This window comes from Podarcis melisellensis, assembly GCF_964234715.1.
Source record: "Podarcis melisellensis genome assembly, chromosome: 17".
NCBI classification, from domain to species: Eukaryota; Metazoa; Chordata; class Lepidosauria; order Squamata; family Lacertidae; genus Podarcis; species Podarcis melisellensis.
Genome location: NC_138534.1, coordinates 36,297,931 through 36,312,386, shown reverse-complemented (window position 1 = coordinate 36,312,386; position 14,456 = coordinate 36,297,931). Strand labels below are relative to the sequence as shown.

The window sequence follows — 14,456 nt, the reverse complement described above, 5'->3', positions numbered from 1 at the left end:
TTCACCAGTTCAAAGATACTTTATTGTCTGCTAAGCAGGCTTGCTTTGCAAATTATTCCAAGGCAAGATGCATCGTCGTCATAAGTTTTCCAAGGCACACAGGATGACTTTACCATTATAGAAAAAGCAGCAATGCTTGCCATTTATTTGGACAGGAGCCTCCTTGCAACCAGGATTAGACCCCAGAAAGTCAGTGCAAATTGGAATATATACCTAGAGGCACAAAGCCTTCCCCAGAGAATTTAATACACAGATGGGGTTAAGAGACAGTCTTCAGTAATCACGCCATTATCGTCTGAAAACTTTACAAGGCAAATATTGTTTCAGCATTTTTTTAATTGGCCAAGCGCTTTAGATCCTCTGCATTGCTCTCCCTTACCTCACAGTTCATGGTAACTTTGTGAGGTAAGGGAGAAACTTCTACTGAAAGTGCAAAAATGGCATATAGACAGCTATTTCCTGGAGTGATATGTCGCCATTAGGAAATGATTCAGTATCGTAAAGTGTCTTTTTCTATTAAAAACCTGAAGTACATATCACAATATACATGGAAGAGAAGCATTGGTCTTCCCCATATCCTTGTGCCATCAGCCTTTAAGTTATCTTGCACATTGTTATGGTCCCTTCCCACAACCTCAGCGCTGGATAAACCGGCTCCGTGAACTTGCAGCGGAACGTGTGCAGATGTGCCATCCCATCTGTCACGTTATAGAAAGACAGGATCCCAGCTTCATAATCCAGAAAAACCCCAACTCGTTCAGGATCATCCTCTGGCTGAATAGGGACTCTCTCCCCGTTCTGGAACGCCCAGTATTCAAAGTCAAACCGTTTGATGCACCAGGACACACGGTTGCATCCCAAGCGGCAAAGTTCAGAGTCTCCTTTCCTTTTGATGGATGAGTAGGCCGCCCCAATCCACCACCCTTGCCCGGCCTGCAGCACATCCACCTCCCAGTAATGGCTTCCGGCAAAGAAAGAATCTCTGCTCAAGGCTTGCCAGACAGTGTCGAATCTCTCTGGGTTTGAGCAGTAAAGTCTTCTCCTCCAGCTGTAGCTTATTGAAAGACGGTCCTCTGATAAAATTAACCTGGGGTGCACGCTATTGATCTCTAGCGTGGGGGATCTTGCATCTGTGGGGGGGGGGACATAGGCAACACATTGCAGAGAAACATCTTCGGCAGCAACAAAAGTTGAGGAAGGAAATAGCCACAACACAAGCTGTTAAAACCAGCAGCCTCGCAAGTGGTGCCTCGCAAGACGAAAAGAATCCGTTCTGCGAGTCTCTTCGTCTAGCGCTTTTTTTTTTTATGGCTTAGCGGATTAATGCTATTAGCGGCTTTTAGCAGCTTAGCGCTATTAGCGGCTTTTAGCGGCTTAGCGGATAAGCGGCTTAGAAAAAGGGGGGGAAAGGGAAAAAAACCCGCAGGAACTCGCAAGACATTTTCGTCTTGCGAAGCATGCGAAGCACCTCCAAAACGGAAAACTCTTTCGTCTAGCGAGTTTTCCGTCTTGCGAGGCATTCGTCTTGCGGGGCACCACAGAGAATGCCCTCTCCCAGGTCACCATAAATAATTCCTCTCCTGACCTTAACACCTGAGAGGGTCTATAGGGATGGAGATGGTCTTTCAGGGGCCTAAGTCATTTAAGGTGTAAGTATCAGCTGGCAGCCAAAGCATCTGTTTTTAATACAGCTTCTATGAGATCTAAAGGCAACTCCAGTCGGTAACCTGGCCTCTGTATTTTGGAACGGTCAAAGTTTCCCAGTCACCTTCAAGGACAGCTCTATATAGAATACATTGTAATAATCTAATCTGGAAGCTACCAGATCACTGCATATAGTGGCCAAGTCACCTCTGCCCAAAAGGGGCTGGAAAATGGCACTTGTGGTCACTGAGGCCACCTGAGCCCCCAGTTAGACAAAGATAAAACCAGGAGCAACTCTAAGCTTTGGAGCTGCTCCTTCCAGGGGTGTGCAACCCTGTCCATTTATCCCTGTGAAACTGCTTGGTCAGGGAAGGTCCAGCTCCCCCGGGCTGAGCAAGCAGGCAACTGCTGCTCTAAAATCTAAATTTAAAAACTAAGAACTTGCCTCTGTCCCTCTCCAAAGAAAAGATGATTTCAAATGCTGAGCATTCAAATACCAAACTTCCAAGACACCGTTTGCTGAGCAGTCAAACATGGGGGTTTCTAACCATGGCTGGCCAGATAGGGAAACCCACAACCACCACCCGCACAGGAAATACGTACGTTTCAAGAAGAGCGCGCGATTGGCAAAAGAGTTTGTTTTCAACAACAGACCGGGGTCCTTCTTCAAGGTGCTGTTAAGGCTGCTGAAGACATCTGAGCAAACAAAAAGTCAAAACAAAGATGCTATTTAGGCAACGAGCTGGTGTAAGGGGCTGGACCTTCCCAAGAACAGGAGGACAGTATAGATTTAGAACAGTGGTTTGCAGAAGGGCATAGTTCAGAGGCTGCTGGGGGCAGAAGCTGGGAAATACTGGAAGAGGAACAACAGGAAGAAGCAGCAGCACCAGGGGAAAGACAGCTGATAGACTCAGTGTCCTTGGAAAGCATTCCTGGACCCCCCCCCCCAGGACCAGGCGGGCATTGAAAGTAGGAGAACAGAGAGCTCAGAGGCAAGTAGCTCAGATTAGCTGTCACTGGAGTAATGTAGAATACGGGAGATGAAAGCAGGTGGGACTTTACTTGGAGCAATGCCATTAATTAGGGAAGATTGCATTCCTTCGTTACTCTCTGTGAATTATTGAGTAAATTGCTTGGTAAGAACTTTTATCGTTTCTCTTATTCTTGGCTGCCACCATGGGAGGGAACTGATTCCCCGAAACCTGACAGCCAGTTCATCTGACACACTAATCCAAACCAAGAGAAACGTTTTTCTCCATCTCTTGCAATACTAGAACTCGTGGATGTTCAAGGAAGCAGAATTTGGGGAGGTTCCGAAGAGACAAAAAGACATGCTTCTTCACACAGCACATGGTTAAACTATGGAATCTTCTCCCACATGGCTATTGGTGGGATACGGCTATCAGTGATATCTATGCTCTGCCTCCACGCATTCATGTACCTTCCTTGAGCCGAGCCTTGAGTGGTTTCTGCAGGATGGACTGGACGAACTCAAGAAAGCGCAAGAAGTGGTTTGTGACGTGTTCAAACGACATGGGCAACGGAGCCAGCTGCTCTGCGGGGATCAACTGCTTCACTATTTCATTTTCTGCTGCACAATAGCCCTGCAGAGGAAGACGTGAATTCTTAAATGCCTGCCTTCTGATCCCTAGCCTCCATGGGGCAGTGTGTGGTGCTCCTTGGGCACAATCCGTGTGGGAGCTGCATGATGCCTCAGGGTTCTGTGAGGCAGGAGAGGCTGGCATCAGTCTGGCGTCAAAAGGACAAACTTGTATTTCTTTATCTCAGAAGCTTGAGGACTAGTGACCTAGCCAATTAATGAACAAGTATAACAATAAACACACTAGACAAAGGCCTCACCCATACCACCCTTTAATGTTGACAGTAAGCTAAAGTGCTTAAGGTAAAAAACCCGTGGATGGTTAATTCTAGTCAAATTTGACTATGGGGTGCAGCACTCATCTAGCTTTCAGGCCATGTTTGTCTACAGATAGCTTTCCAGGTCATGTGGCCAGCATGACTAAATTGCTTCTGGCGCAATGGAACACTATGATGGAAGCCAGAGAACGTCGTTTACCTTCCCGCTGCAGTGGTACCTATTTATCTACTTGTACTGGCGTGCTTTCAAACTGCTAGGTTGGCAGGAGCTGGGACAGAGCAACAGGAGATCACCCCATTGCACAGACTCAAACTGCTGACCTTCCGATCGGCAAGCCCAAGAGGCTCGGTGGTTTAGACCACAGCGCCACTTACGCCTATGTAACTGCCCTTGTGAGTAGGCTTTGTCCTGGAGAACTGCCACAATTTCTCGCTGCTGTGGCAGAGACCAGATCACACAAGCAGGATGTGGAAATCGACCAGCATGAAATTCCAGTTCCCATTCAAGGTTGCGTTCCTGATAGCAGTGAGGAGTGTGTGAACCTAAGACCCACACTGCAAGACCAGTGGGTGCATAAGATCCATGCCAGGGCATTGTGTGAATCAACCCTATAATTGTAAATCAATTTTTAAAAAACGTCAAGGCAGAGAAATGTGCTGCACCGATTCTTTCTTTGTCAAAGTTTTGATTGTAGGCTTGGAGGGGCGGGGACCTGCCTGTTTTGCCTCCATTACTTTACAAAGCAGCAGGCATGCTGAAGGAACTACATCGTAGCAACAGTAGGAATCACACCATGGAGAAAATGGTGGATTTTTCATGATAGGGCAACCGCAATAGGGCCTTTCCACATTTTCAACAAGGAAGAGCATCTTCGTACCTTGAGCAAAAGAAGGGGGTCAGGTTGAAGTTGCATGTGCCTGATCCTGTCTGCGAAGCCATCTATGAACCGGATCTGGCCCTCACAAGCCTCTGCCTGTTCTTCATACGCCATCAAGGTATGCTGGGCCTTCTCGTCAATGTATCTCTTGGTCAAAGTTTCCTCCTCGGCAAACAGGAGCCGGAGCTCAGCAAACTTCCCGGCCAGCCAGGTTTTGCTCTCGAACATGTGTGTCTGCAGGTGAAACAAAACCTCAGCACCAAACCAAGAAAGCTGCCAAACACAAAGGTTCCAGGGGCCTAGCATGGAAAAGAGAAAGCACTTACAAGCCTTTGTGGAAAGGTTACATTCAGACAACCAAGCTGCCAAGGCCTTAATGGGGCGTTGTAATAATTCAGCAAGATTTGGAGGTCAACAGGTTCCCCACACCTTTGGTGCAGCCCACAAAGTTCTCCTCTCATATTTTATTCTGATCTTAAGCATGCAACCATTTTCTTTTTAGTAGAAAAACAACTGGAAAATGTGCAGAATTTACACCTCTCTCTTTTCGTTGTACAGTGGTACCTCGGGTTACAGACGCTTCAGGTTACAGACTCCACTAACCCAGAAATAGTAGAGAGCAAGCAACCTGTGAAGGTGTGATTCTGAGCGGATAAAACGCCAGAGGGGAATGCACAAGAGGTAAAGTAAAAGTAAAGGAGCCCTGGATGGTAAATTCCAGTCAAAGGCGACTATGGGGTTGTGGCACTCATTTGGCTTTCAGGTCAAGGGAGCAGGTGTTTATCCACAGACAGATTTCCGGGTCACGTGGCCAGCATGACCAAACTGCTTCTGGTGCAACGGGACACTGTGATGGAAACCAGAGTGCACGGAAACACTGTTTACCTTCCTGCCACAGCGGTACCTATTTATCTACTTGCACTGGTGTGCTTTCGAACTGCTAGGTTGGCAAGAGCTGGGACAGAGCAACAGGAGCTTGCCCTGTCAAGAGGATTCAAGCTGCCAACCTTCTGATCCGCAAGCCCAAGAAGCTCAGGGGTTTAGACCACAGCGCCACCCGCGTCCCTGAAATGCACATGAACACTCCTGCAGGCACACCACTGTGTTTGCAGCCTCTACGACTGCAAACGTAGGGGGAAAACAAATATCCTCCCAAAGCAGCACCCATGTGCAGTTCAGCCTTGAATCCAGAAGGTTGCTTTACTAATGCTAATAATGAGCCTGGCATAAGAAGTGGCAGCCAGCCAATTCAAACATTGTGGGTGGGGAGGCTTCTGTGGTTCTGTTGACCTGCAGCTTTTCTGCCCTTTGGTCCACAGGCCAAGGAGTGGCCCAGCTCGGGTTGGATCGGTTGCTTAAGCAGCCTGCTTTGCATGCAGCAGAATTCATTTTAGTTAGCAAGAAAAATGAGCCTGGGTGTCGTTATGAATTTGGTGAGGATGAATGCACCCTCCTTGCGATATATCATGCCTAACTTCCTTTTCCCTACTTCACCCCATCACCTGCAATCTCTTGTCGAGATCCAGCACAGTCACAAGATCACTAGCAGTTCACTGACACCTGGGCCACAGCCACCTGTCATAGCTGCCCCATGGGGTGGGAAAGGGAAGGTAATGAGGCTGCATGGTGCAGTCGTACCTTGGTTTTCAAACAGCTTAGTTCTCAAACGTCTTGGCTCCTGAACGCCACAAACCCGGAAGTGACTGTTACGGTTTGAGAACTATTTTTGGAAGCTGAACGTCTGATGGGGCTTCCGGAGCTTCCGACTGGCTGCAGGAGCTTCCTGCAGCCAATCAGAAGCCACGCTTTGGATTCCGAATGTTTTGGAAGTCGAACGGACTTCTGGAACCGATTCCGTTTGATTCCTAAGATAAGACTGTACTTCATATGTAAACTTGGAAGCACCATATTCATTGACATCGTTGTGATCCCGTCCAATTTGGCCCCCCAAGGACACTATGCAAATAAATAGTACCATCATTATGGAGATTAGCACATCTTGATTTACCTTAAGCTCATTAGTAGCTTCTTCTATATGTTTTATGTTGTCAACTTCCTGCTTCTTCTTCAGGCTCAACTGCTTCAAGTAGGACCTCATGATTTCCTGTTTTACCCAGTGTAAAAAGGACACATCACTGATGGTGACCACTTCAGACCTTCAGTTGCAACTTCTAATCTGTTCAACAAGTAGATTCTTCAACTAAAGATTCAGCTTTGCAAGCAAGTCCACAAAATATATAAGCTCACCAGAGTGTTTCTGCTAGCATATATACCAGTCACCCATGATATTCACTGCACATTTTTCTTCCAGTTAACGTGAATTAATTCTCTTCCATGGGGAGGGGGGACGGGACCAATTTTAATTAGCAAGGCTGAAAGTTAATTTTGAAGCTACTTTGGAGCTGGTGTGTTCTTCAGTTCCAGGATGATCTTAGAGGGATTCATTCCCACTTTGCATATTCAGTTCTGGTACAAAGTGCCCCCCGTTCTTTTTCCCTGTACAGTAAAGATACTGAAACAGCAAAAAGAATTGTGTCCCCATTTCCAGGGAGCCATGTGGGGATGGGGAAGAGGGCTTGGCAATTTAACAGTCACACATGCGCCACTCACAGCTGACAGCACCACACACTGTACTTTGCCATGTAAACCTGGACATTTTTGGAACCATATCAAAAAGCAAAATGTCATGTTTGGGGGAACATGCCTTGCTTTAAGTTCCACATTTACGGAATGGGAATAATACTAGACCAACCTCTTAGGGTTGTCAACAGCACAAAGACAATAAACTGCATTACATAATCTGAAGAATAAAGGTAAAGGTAAAGGGACCCCTGACCATTAGGTCCAGTCGCGACTGACTCTGGGGTTGTGACGCTCATCTCGCCTTATTGGCCGAGGGAGCTGGCGTACAGCTTCCGGGTCTTGTGGCCAGCATGACTAAGCCGCTTCTGGCGAACCAGAGCAGCACACGGAAAAGCCGTTTACCTTCCCACCAGAGTGGTACCTATTTATCTACTTGCACTTTGACGTGCTTTCGAACTGCTAGGTTGGCAGGAGCTGGGACTGAGCAGCGGGAGCTCACCCTGTCATGGGGATTCGAACCGCCGACCTTCTGATCGGCAAGTCCTAGGCTCTGTGGTTTAACCCAGAGTGCCACCCGCGTCCCACATCTGAAGAATACTGTAATTAGATAAAAAATAATTGGCTATGAATGAGCATGTAGGGGGAAGAGATCAAAATGCCAGCTTTATTAGACCTAACAAAAACACGGTGCCAACTTTCTGGTTAGTTCTTCCCCTGCCTACTGTCTCTGCTTTTCCCCTAACCTCTGCATTGGAAAGGAAAAGAGAGCAGAAGTGAATTCTGATTAGTGCTAGAGAAAGATTTGGCTGTGTCTGCTATGTTCTGCATTTCCCAAAGTAGATTCTTCTGTAATTTTTTTGCCCCAACACGCCTCTTTGTAATCCGAGATGCTCTAGCACAAGGCACCGTTCTATCCCAATTACACGGCAGAGATGTGGCACTTACCATTTTGTGGTATAAGAGTGAGAGAGAAAATAAGGACTCAGACCCAGAATTCTCAGGCACATGATAGCACACAAAAATTAGCAGGCAAAGGAGGGGAAAGGCTGCCAGGAGGAGGTGATATTAACCAAAACCATGTAGTTTTAACTGATTTTAATATTATAATTTTACACTATTGTAATCTGCTCTGGGACCTATGGTGAAGGGAAGATAAGAAATCTAATAAGTATTAACCAATAACAATAGTTGCAAGTGGGATGACTGCTTATTGAAGCTTGCCAACAGACCAGAAAGAAAACTGTATGGCTTGCTCCTTTGCCTTTAACAGCAGCTTGCTCTAGTGAAGGGAATATATTCTCAACAGGGATATAAATGACAGCACACATCATCTGGCGATCAAACTGCTGCTAAAGGCTTCGATAGTCTGGTAGAGAAGTTGGGAACCCTCACACCCACTTTTTTGCAGAACTGGTTGAGAACATACTACACATTTTGAGACATTGTGAAACAAGCCGTTAACCCTAATGCAGGAAATAAACTGTATCAGAAGAGCTACCTAAAGTTTAGAGGAACTGTGGTAATAAATTGGGGTGCACTGGGTGTTAGGGTTGTGCTTCTTCTGGGGTCGTTTGTCCACCATCCTGCGTGCAACGGCGGCTACACCCTGGGATCAGCTTCGGCTGGCTGGCTAAACCAGTTGAGGTTAGCCGATGGGGCTCAAACCTTCGGTGAATTAGGGTCTTTCCCTGCATGCAGAAACGGGCTCTGGTGGATTGAAAAGGAAAACTCTGAACCTAAAGCTCCACTGCCCTGCAGGATATCTTTGGGAAAAGAAACAGCTAAGGAGTAAACTTTACAAATCTGGAGTCTCTAAGGCGGTTGGATGACTCATTGTAGGCCTCCTTCCGACAATTCCTGCAGCCAAGCTGGTGCCAAATGTACTGCTCTGCTTTCCTTTGGACCCCATCAGCGAGGCCGAGAGAGGGGTCTGGTCATCTGGGTAGCGCAGGACCTCTATCCACACTGCCCAGACTTGTGCCCCAGAGAGGTCATTTCAGTGCTGCTAACCCAGGGGTTTGACTTCACCCGGGTAGGTGTCTCTCAAGGCAGACAGATGCCAACAACCATTTTAATAAATCCGATATAGATAGCTAGGTTAGTCTGTTACAGCAAGCATCAAATACAGTCATACCTCGGGTTGAAGTTGCTTCAGGTTGAGCGTTTTCAGGTTGCACTCTGCGGCGACCCAGAAGTAACAGGACGCGTTACTTCCGGGTTTCACCGCTCGCGCATGCGCAGATGCTCAAAATGACATCACACACATGCGCAGAAGCGGCAAATCACGACCTGCGCAGACGCGGGTTGCGTTCGCTTCAGGATGTGAACAGGGCTCTGGAACGGATCCCGTTCATATCCAGAGGTACCACTGTATAATCTTTTGGCACCTTTAAAGAGGATTAAGAGATTTATTACGGCATCCGTTTTAGTGGACTTGAGACCCCATGCCCACCAGTGGCGTAGCGTGGGGGGTGCAGCGGGGGCTGGCCACACCGGGCGCAACATCTGGGGGTTAGGGTAAGGGGGCGCAAATCCACGGGTTAGGGGGCGCAAATTACTTGCCTTGCCCCGGGTGCTGACAACCCACGCTACGCCACTGATGCCCACTTAAGCTATAATAAATCCAGACGTCTTTAAAAATGTCAGGACACTTCCTCTCCGCAACTCTTGTAATCGTTTAGCCATGGAAAATCTTACGGGCGGATGGGTGTGGCTCTCCAGATGTCGACGGACCATCATCCCTGGTCTAAGGGCTGGAGCTGATGGGAGTCGGAGTGCGATCACGTCTGAAAGGACACAAATCCCCACCCCCCCAAAAAGAACACGGAAGAACTTTTGTGCCCGCGTACCCGCTTGCTCTCCGCCGCCTGGGCGATGAGGTTCACTCGGTGTCCGCGGTGGAGGCCCAGAGCCGGGCAGAGCGCGCACACGCACTGCGCGCACTCTTCGCAAAACAGCTCCAGAGGGCGCCCGCGGTGCTCGGCGCACCAGCGCTCCCGCTCCCGCAAGGCGCGCAACTCCGCGGCCGCCTCGCCGGCTGCGCACACGCGGTGGCCTCGGAAAGCCGCGCCGGGTTCCCCGTCCGCTGCCCCGTGGGGTCGCGCGTGGGCCTCGCACAGCGACATCAGGCAGGTGAGGCAGCTCCATTCCGCCTGGCGCGGCGCGTCCTGGGCGCACAGATCGCAAGGCGCGACCGCGGCTCCTGCCGGCACCACCTCCTGCTCCCGCCGCGCCATCGGCTCCAGGACGCGCGAGAGGGAACCGGGCGAGAGGGAGAGAGGCGGGCTGGGGGGCGGAGCGGGGCCGGGCAGGCTCCTCCGACAACTGGGAATGGGAAGGCGAAACTTGGGGAGATTGGGCGTGGAGAGGGGCATAGGCAGTGCCGGATTTCCGTATAAGCTAAAACAAGCTATAGTTTAGGGCCTCGGGGGAAAAGAACTGGATGTACATTTCCAAAATATAAGATTAAAAAAAAAAACCTACATACAGCAACCGTGTTTGATGTTGTGTGATGAAAGTAATGGGCCCCGCCTGCTAGCCTGCTCCCTAAAATATCACTGGTTTGCTCATTTCTATATATAGGGTGCCTACATTCTGCAATGGAAGGGCAGATCCTGAAGCTGAGGCTCCAATACTTTGGCCACCTCATGAGAAGACTCCCTGGAAAAGACCCTGATGTTGGGAAAGATGGAGGACACAAGGAGAAGGGGACGACAGAGGACGAGATGGTTGGACAGTGTTCTCAAAGCTACAAACATGACTCTGACCAAACTGCGGAAGGCAGTGGAAGACAGGAGTGCCTGGCGTGCTCTGGTCCAGGGGGTCACCAAGAGTCGGACAGCACTAAACAACAACAACATTCTGCAAGGACTGGTTGCATGGAAATATGTGCAAGTGGCTTTAGATACCTATTAGGTCCATAAATTCCCATATAGCATATATTCAACACAAAAAACAATTTGTTGGTGACAAAGGACAGCTGGACATATAAAGAGCCCACATTACCTTCAGTAGCTTAGGGCTTCATCAAACCTAAATCCAGCCCTGGGCATGGCCAAGGGGGGAGGTAAGGAGGGGCAGCTGCCCCCATAAATCAATAAAAATGCATAGCAAACTGAGGTTCTACCCCCCAAAACAAAAATCCTGGCTACGCCCATTGAGAGGGGAGATACATGAAGAGAGCGGATGCAGCGTGTGGGGGCAAGATTTGAATTGGTCCACCAGCTGGATCATAGCATTGCAGAGTAAAAGCATTGGACGTAGCCAGGATTTATGTTAGAAGGGCAGGACACCCACCTGTCACCCTCTGTTTGGCTCTGTCTAGAAATCAGCCCTGAGTGCTCACAGGAAGGACAGATCCTGAAGCTGAGACTCCAATACTTTGGCCACCTTATGAGAAGAGAAGACTCCCTGGAAAAGACCCTGATGTTGGGAAAGATGGAGGGCACAAGGAGAAGGGGACGACAGAGGACGAGATGGTTGGACAGTGTTCTCGAAGCTACGAACATGAGTTTAACCAAACTGCGGGAGGCAGTGGAAGACAGGAGTGCCTGGCGTGCTCTGGTCCAGGGGGTCATAAAGAGTCGGACACGAATAAACGACTAAACAACAAAGTAGATTCGGAATGAAATGTCTTGTTTTTTCCGAACTGCTTTCTTTTGACCCCAAGTCAAGACATCTTTCTACTATTTCTACTTTTAGTGCTTTTAAAAAAAGGAAAACATACTTGATCCTCACCCTCTGGGTTTAAGGATATGGCTAGCATCCCAAGATCTTGCAGTAGGGGATCGGCCAGACCCACATTGAAATGAGGCCAGTAAGACTCAGTCCCTTCACACCGTGTGATATTGCAGGAAAGCTAGAGTGGATGGTGAAAGGGTTGTTGAGAGAGGCTTCCCTTTGCCAAAAGGCCCTGGGCACGTAGACAGGGAAGAATGTTAAGAGAACACCCTGCCTCTGAGCATGTGTGCAGCCCCTGCCCAACCCCCAAGGGAGCAAAGATTTTAAAACATTGAAGTCCAAGCACATGCAACTCAAGGTTGCTTTTTGAGAACGTAATTACAACCCTAAATGTAAGGGCAGTAGCATGACACACAAAACCTAAGTGTATCCCTGTACATATTAACCACCTACACTATTGGCAATACTTCTTGACCATATATAGATGTTTTCTTCATTCACAATCATTGCCCGATACAGCAAGATGGTATCTCTGCTTCTGCCCCCAGCAGATATTTCACACTGGCTAAAGCCATTCTATCTGTTATATCAGGGTGAGGTGCAATAAGTCTGAACTGTACTTTGTACTTTGAAGTGCCAACCAGATAGGGTTTCTACGTGTAGCAAACTCACCCCAGCAAAAAATATAACTTCTCATGTTCTAGCTTACTACTGGAAGAGATTTTCTTTATTTTTGTATGCTTTCTACTTTGACCATTTTCAGTGGAAAGCACAATGAAAACATGGTCTCAGTGTGCTGTGGCAATGAATGGCAAATTCAGTGTGAAGAATTAGGAAAGCAATTAAAAAAATAAACAGCTGGTATGATGTTTTCATAAAAAAATACGGTGTGGCTGCCTTTTGAATACTGAGTACAATTTGGGTAGCTCCATCTTAATGGGGACTTTTAAAAGTTTGTAATCAGAGGCAAATGTTAATGGGGCTTCTATACCTGCTTCCATTTGGAATCATGGAATTTAACAGAATTTAATATTCTATGCTTAAATCAAGACCAATAGCTACAGAGATCCAACACTGGACTCGAGTGTGAGAAGAACCAACACGAAGTTGTATAAGTGTACATCATACATTTATTACTGAACAACCCTCTCAACTCCAAAATTGGGCACAGGGATTAAAAATAAAAATTCATTGCACTACTTAGTAAAGCATTACTAGTAACTCTCATAAAAAATGTACAAATTTTGTTAAAAATTTATCAAGCCTTCAAATGATTTGGTTACAGATATTTATAATACATTTAAAACTACATGTTAAATGATACAATGGAGTATGATTTTTTGAAGAAAACACTTTGACAAATATGATTCTAACAAAACCCATAAGCTTTCATAATCATTAGCAGGTTTGCAACACAAAATAGCAAAATGAGGTAACTGAAGGTACCAAAGAAGGGAGAGAAGGTGAGAGAGATCCACAGCTCTCTTAGGCCATTTAATAGTAAAACCAAGATTGCAAGGTGTTTTTTTGGAAAGCAAAATAAAAGGAGTTGGTAAATCCCAAATATTACAAGAGGTGTAAATGTTAACAGCGGCGACAAATATCACATTCTGGAGACTGTACAAAACTCTATACAAAAGAAATTACTTTACACAAAATAAATCTGTAAAGAAAGCCACAAAGTGAGACCTTAGAGAGATCCATAAGGCCTTTATACCCATTTTTTTTTATTGTTTTAAAAAAGACAGAAGGTCAAATTAAGTTGACAATTCATGCAAATAAATCCCCAGCAGTGCCAACATGATAAAGCCAACTTTTCTTTTCTTCCTTTAGTGGGAGAGGTAGGGATAAGGGGACAAAGGCTACCCAAAACAATTTGGTGCTCTTAGGCACCACTGAGGGCTGTGGAGTTAGACACACACAAATGGTGCGTTATGCATGGCAGTTAACGGCTGAGCAGGAACCCTCTTCTCTTCTGCCAGGAGCAATGGGTTAAGAACTCCCCTGCAGCCGGCCAGAGCTGGTTGAGAACACAGGCACGTGTGTGTCTTACAGACACTTAACCACAGGAAGCATATCTGCACACATCTGCAAGAGTCCCATACAAACAAAAGTCGTTCAAAGAAGAGATCAGCGACAGGAGTGCAATCATTAAGTTCAGTATACTACAAGAGTAGTCCCTACTGCAGCCCTATCCCTCCGCCAACAGCCTCGCTCAAATGAAACTGGGAATTGAGGGACAAGATGCCCCACTGGAATATGGATCCAGATTCAGCGCCCAGGTCCCCCCTTCTCAGAATTAGTGTTTATGTGCCTTGTTAGTCTGTTGCAGAGAAAGTGCCTTATTTCTATGCTTTGACAGTGGACACAGAGTGGGGTAGTGTTACGATTCGATTTGTACAGGTAAAAATCATTTCTTTTGTCCAGCAATATAAAAAAAGACCCAAAAGTATTGTAAAACATGTGTGGCAAGGCTTCTCCCCAACCTCCCAACCCATGATTTTGTTTGCTTAAAAAAATAAAGTTTACTATGTGCAATTTAACCTTTTTGACATGTTCCGGCGATTCCTTATAGCACACACTGAGGGGGGAACTAAGAATTGTAAAGCTGTCATACACAGTATGTCAAAACTGTTCCATTTGCTTCGTTAACATTGATTTCTTGACACTATGGATAGACTAAGGTGCCTAGCTACTAAACCGAGGCAAACAGTATCTGAAACAAAGTGGAGGGGATTGTGCTTTTAGTTTTGCAAAACCACAAGCTGCGATTGGTCAGCAGAGCCTTGGGAA

General features: G+C 46.9%; 1 protein-coding gene across 1 annotated transcript; it reads right to left on the bottom strand.

Moving 5' to 3' along the window:
* TRIM14 (tripartite motif containing 14) lies at nt 1-10,239 on the bottom strand. Its single transcript, XM_081894355.1, has 6 exons — nt 9,833-10,239; nt 6,409-6,504; nt 4,401-4,634; nt 3,086-3,248; nt 2,248-2,340; nt 1-1,130 (listed from the first exon to the last, which is right to left on the bottom strand). Exons 1-6 carry the CDS (start codon nt 10,217-10,219, stop codon nt 595-597), a joined length of 1,509 nt encoding a protein of 502 aa, XP_081750481.1. The 5' UTR covers nt 10,220-10,239; the 3' UTR covers nt 1-594.
* Between the last annotated feature and the right edge of the window lie 4,217 nt (nt 10,240-14,456).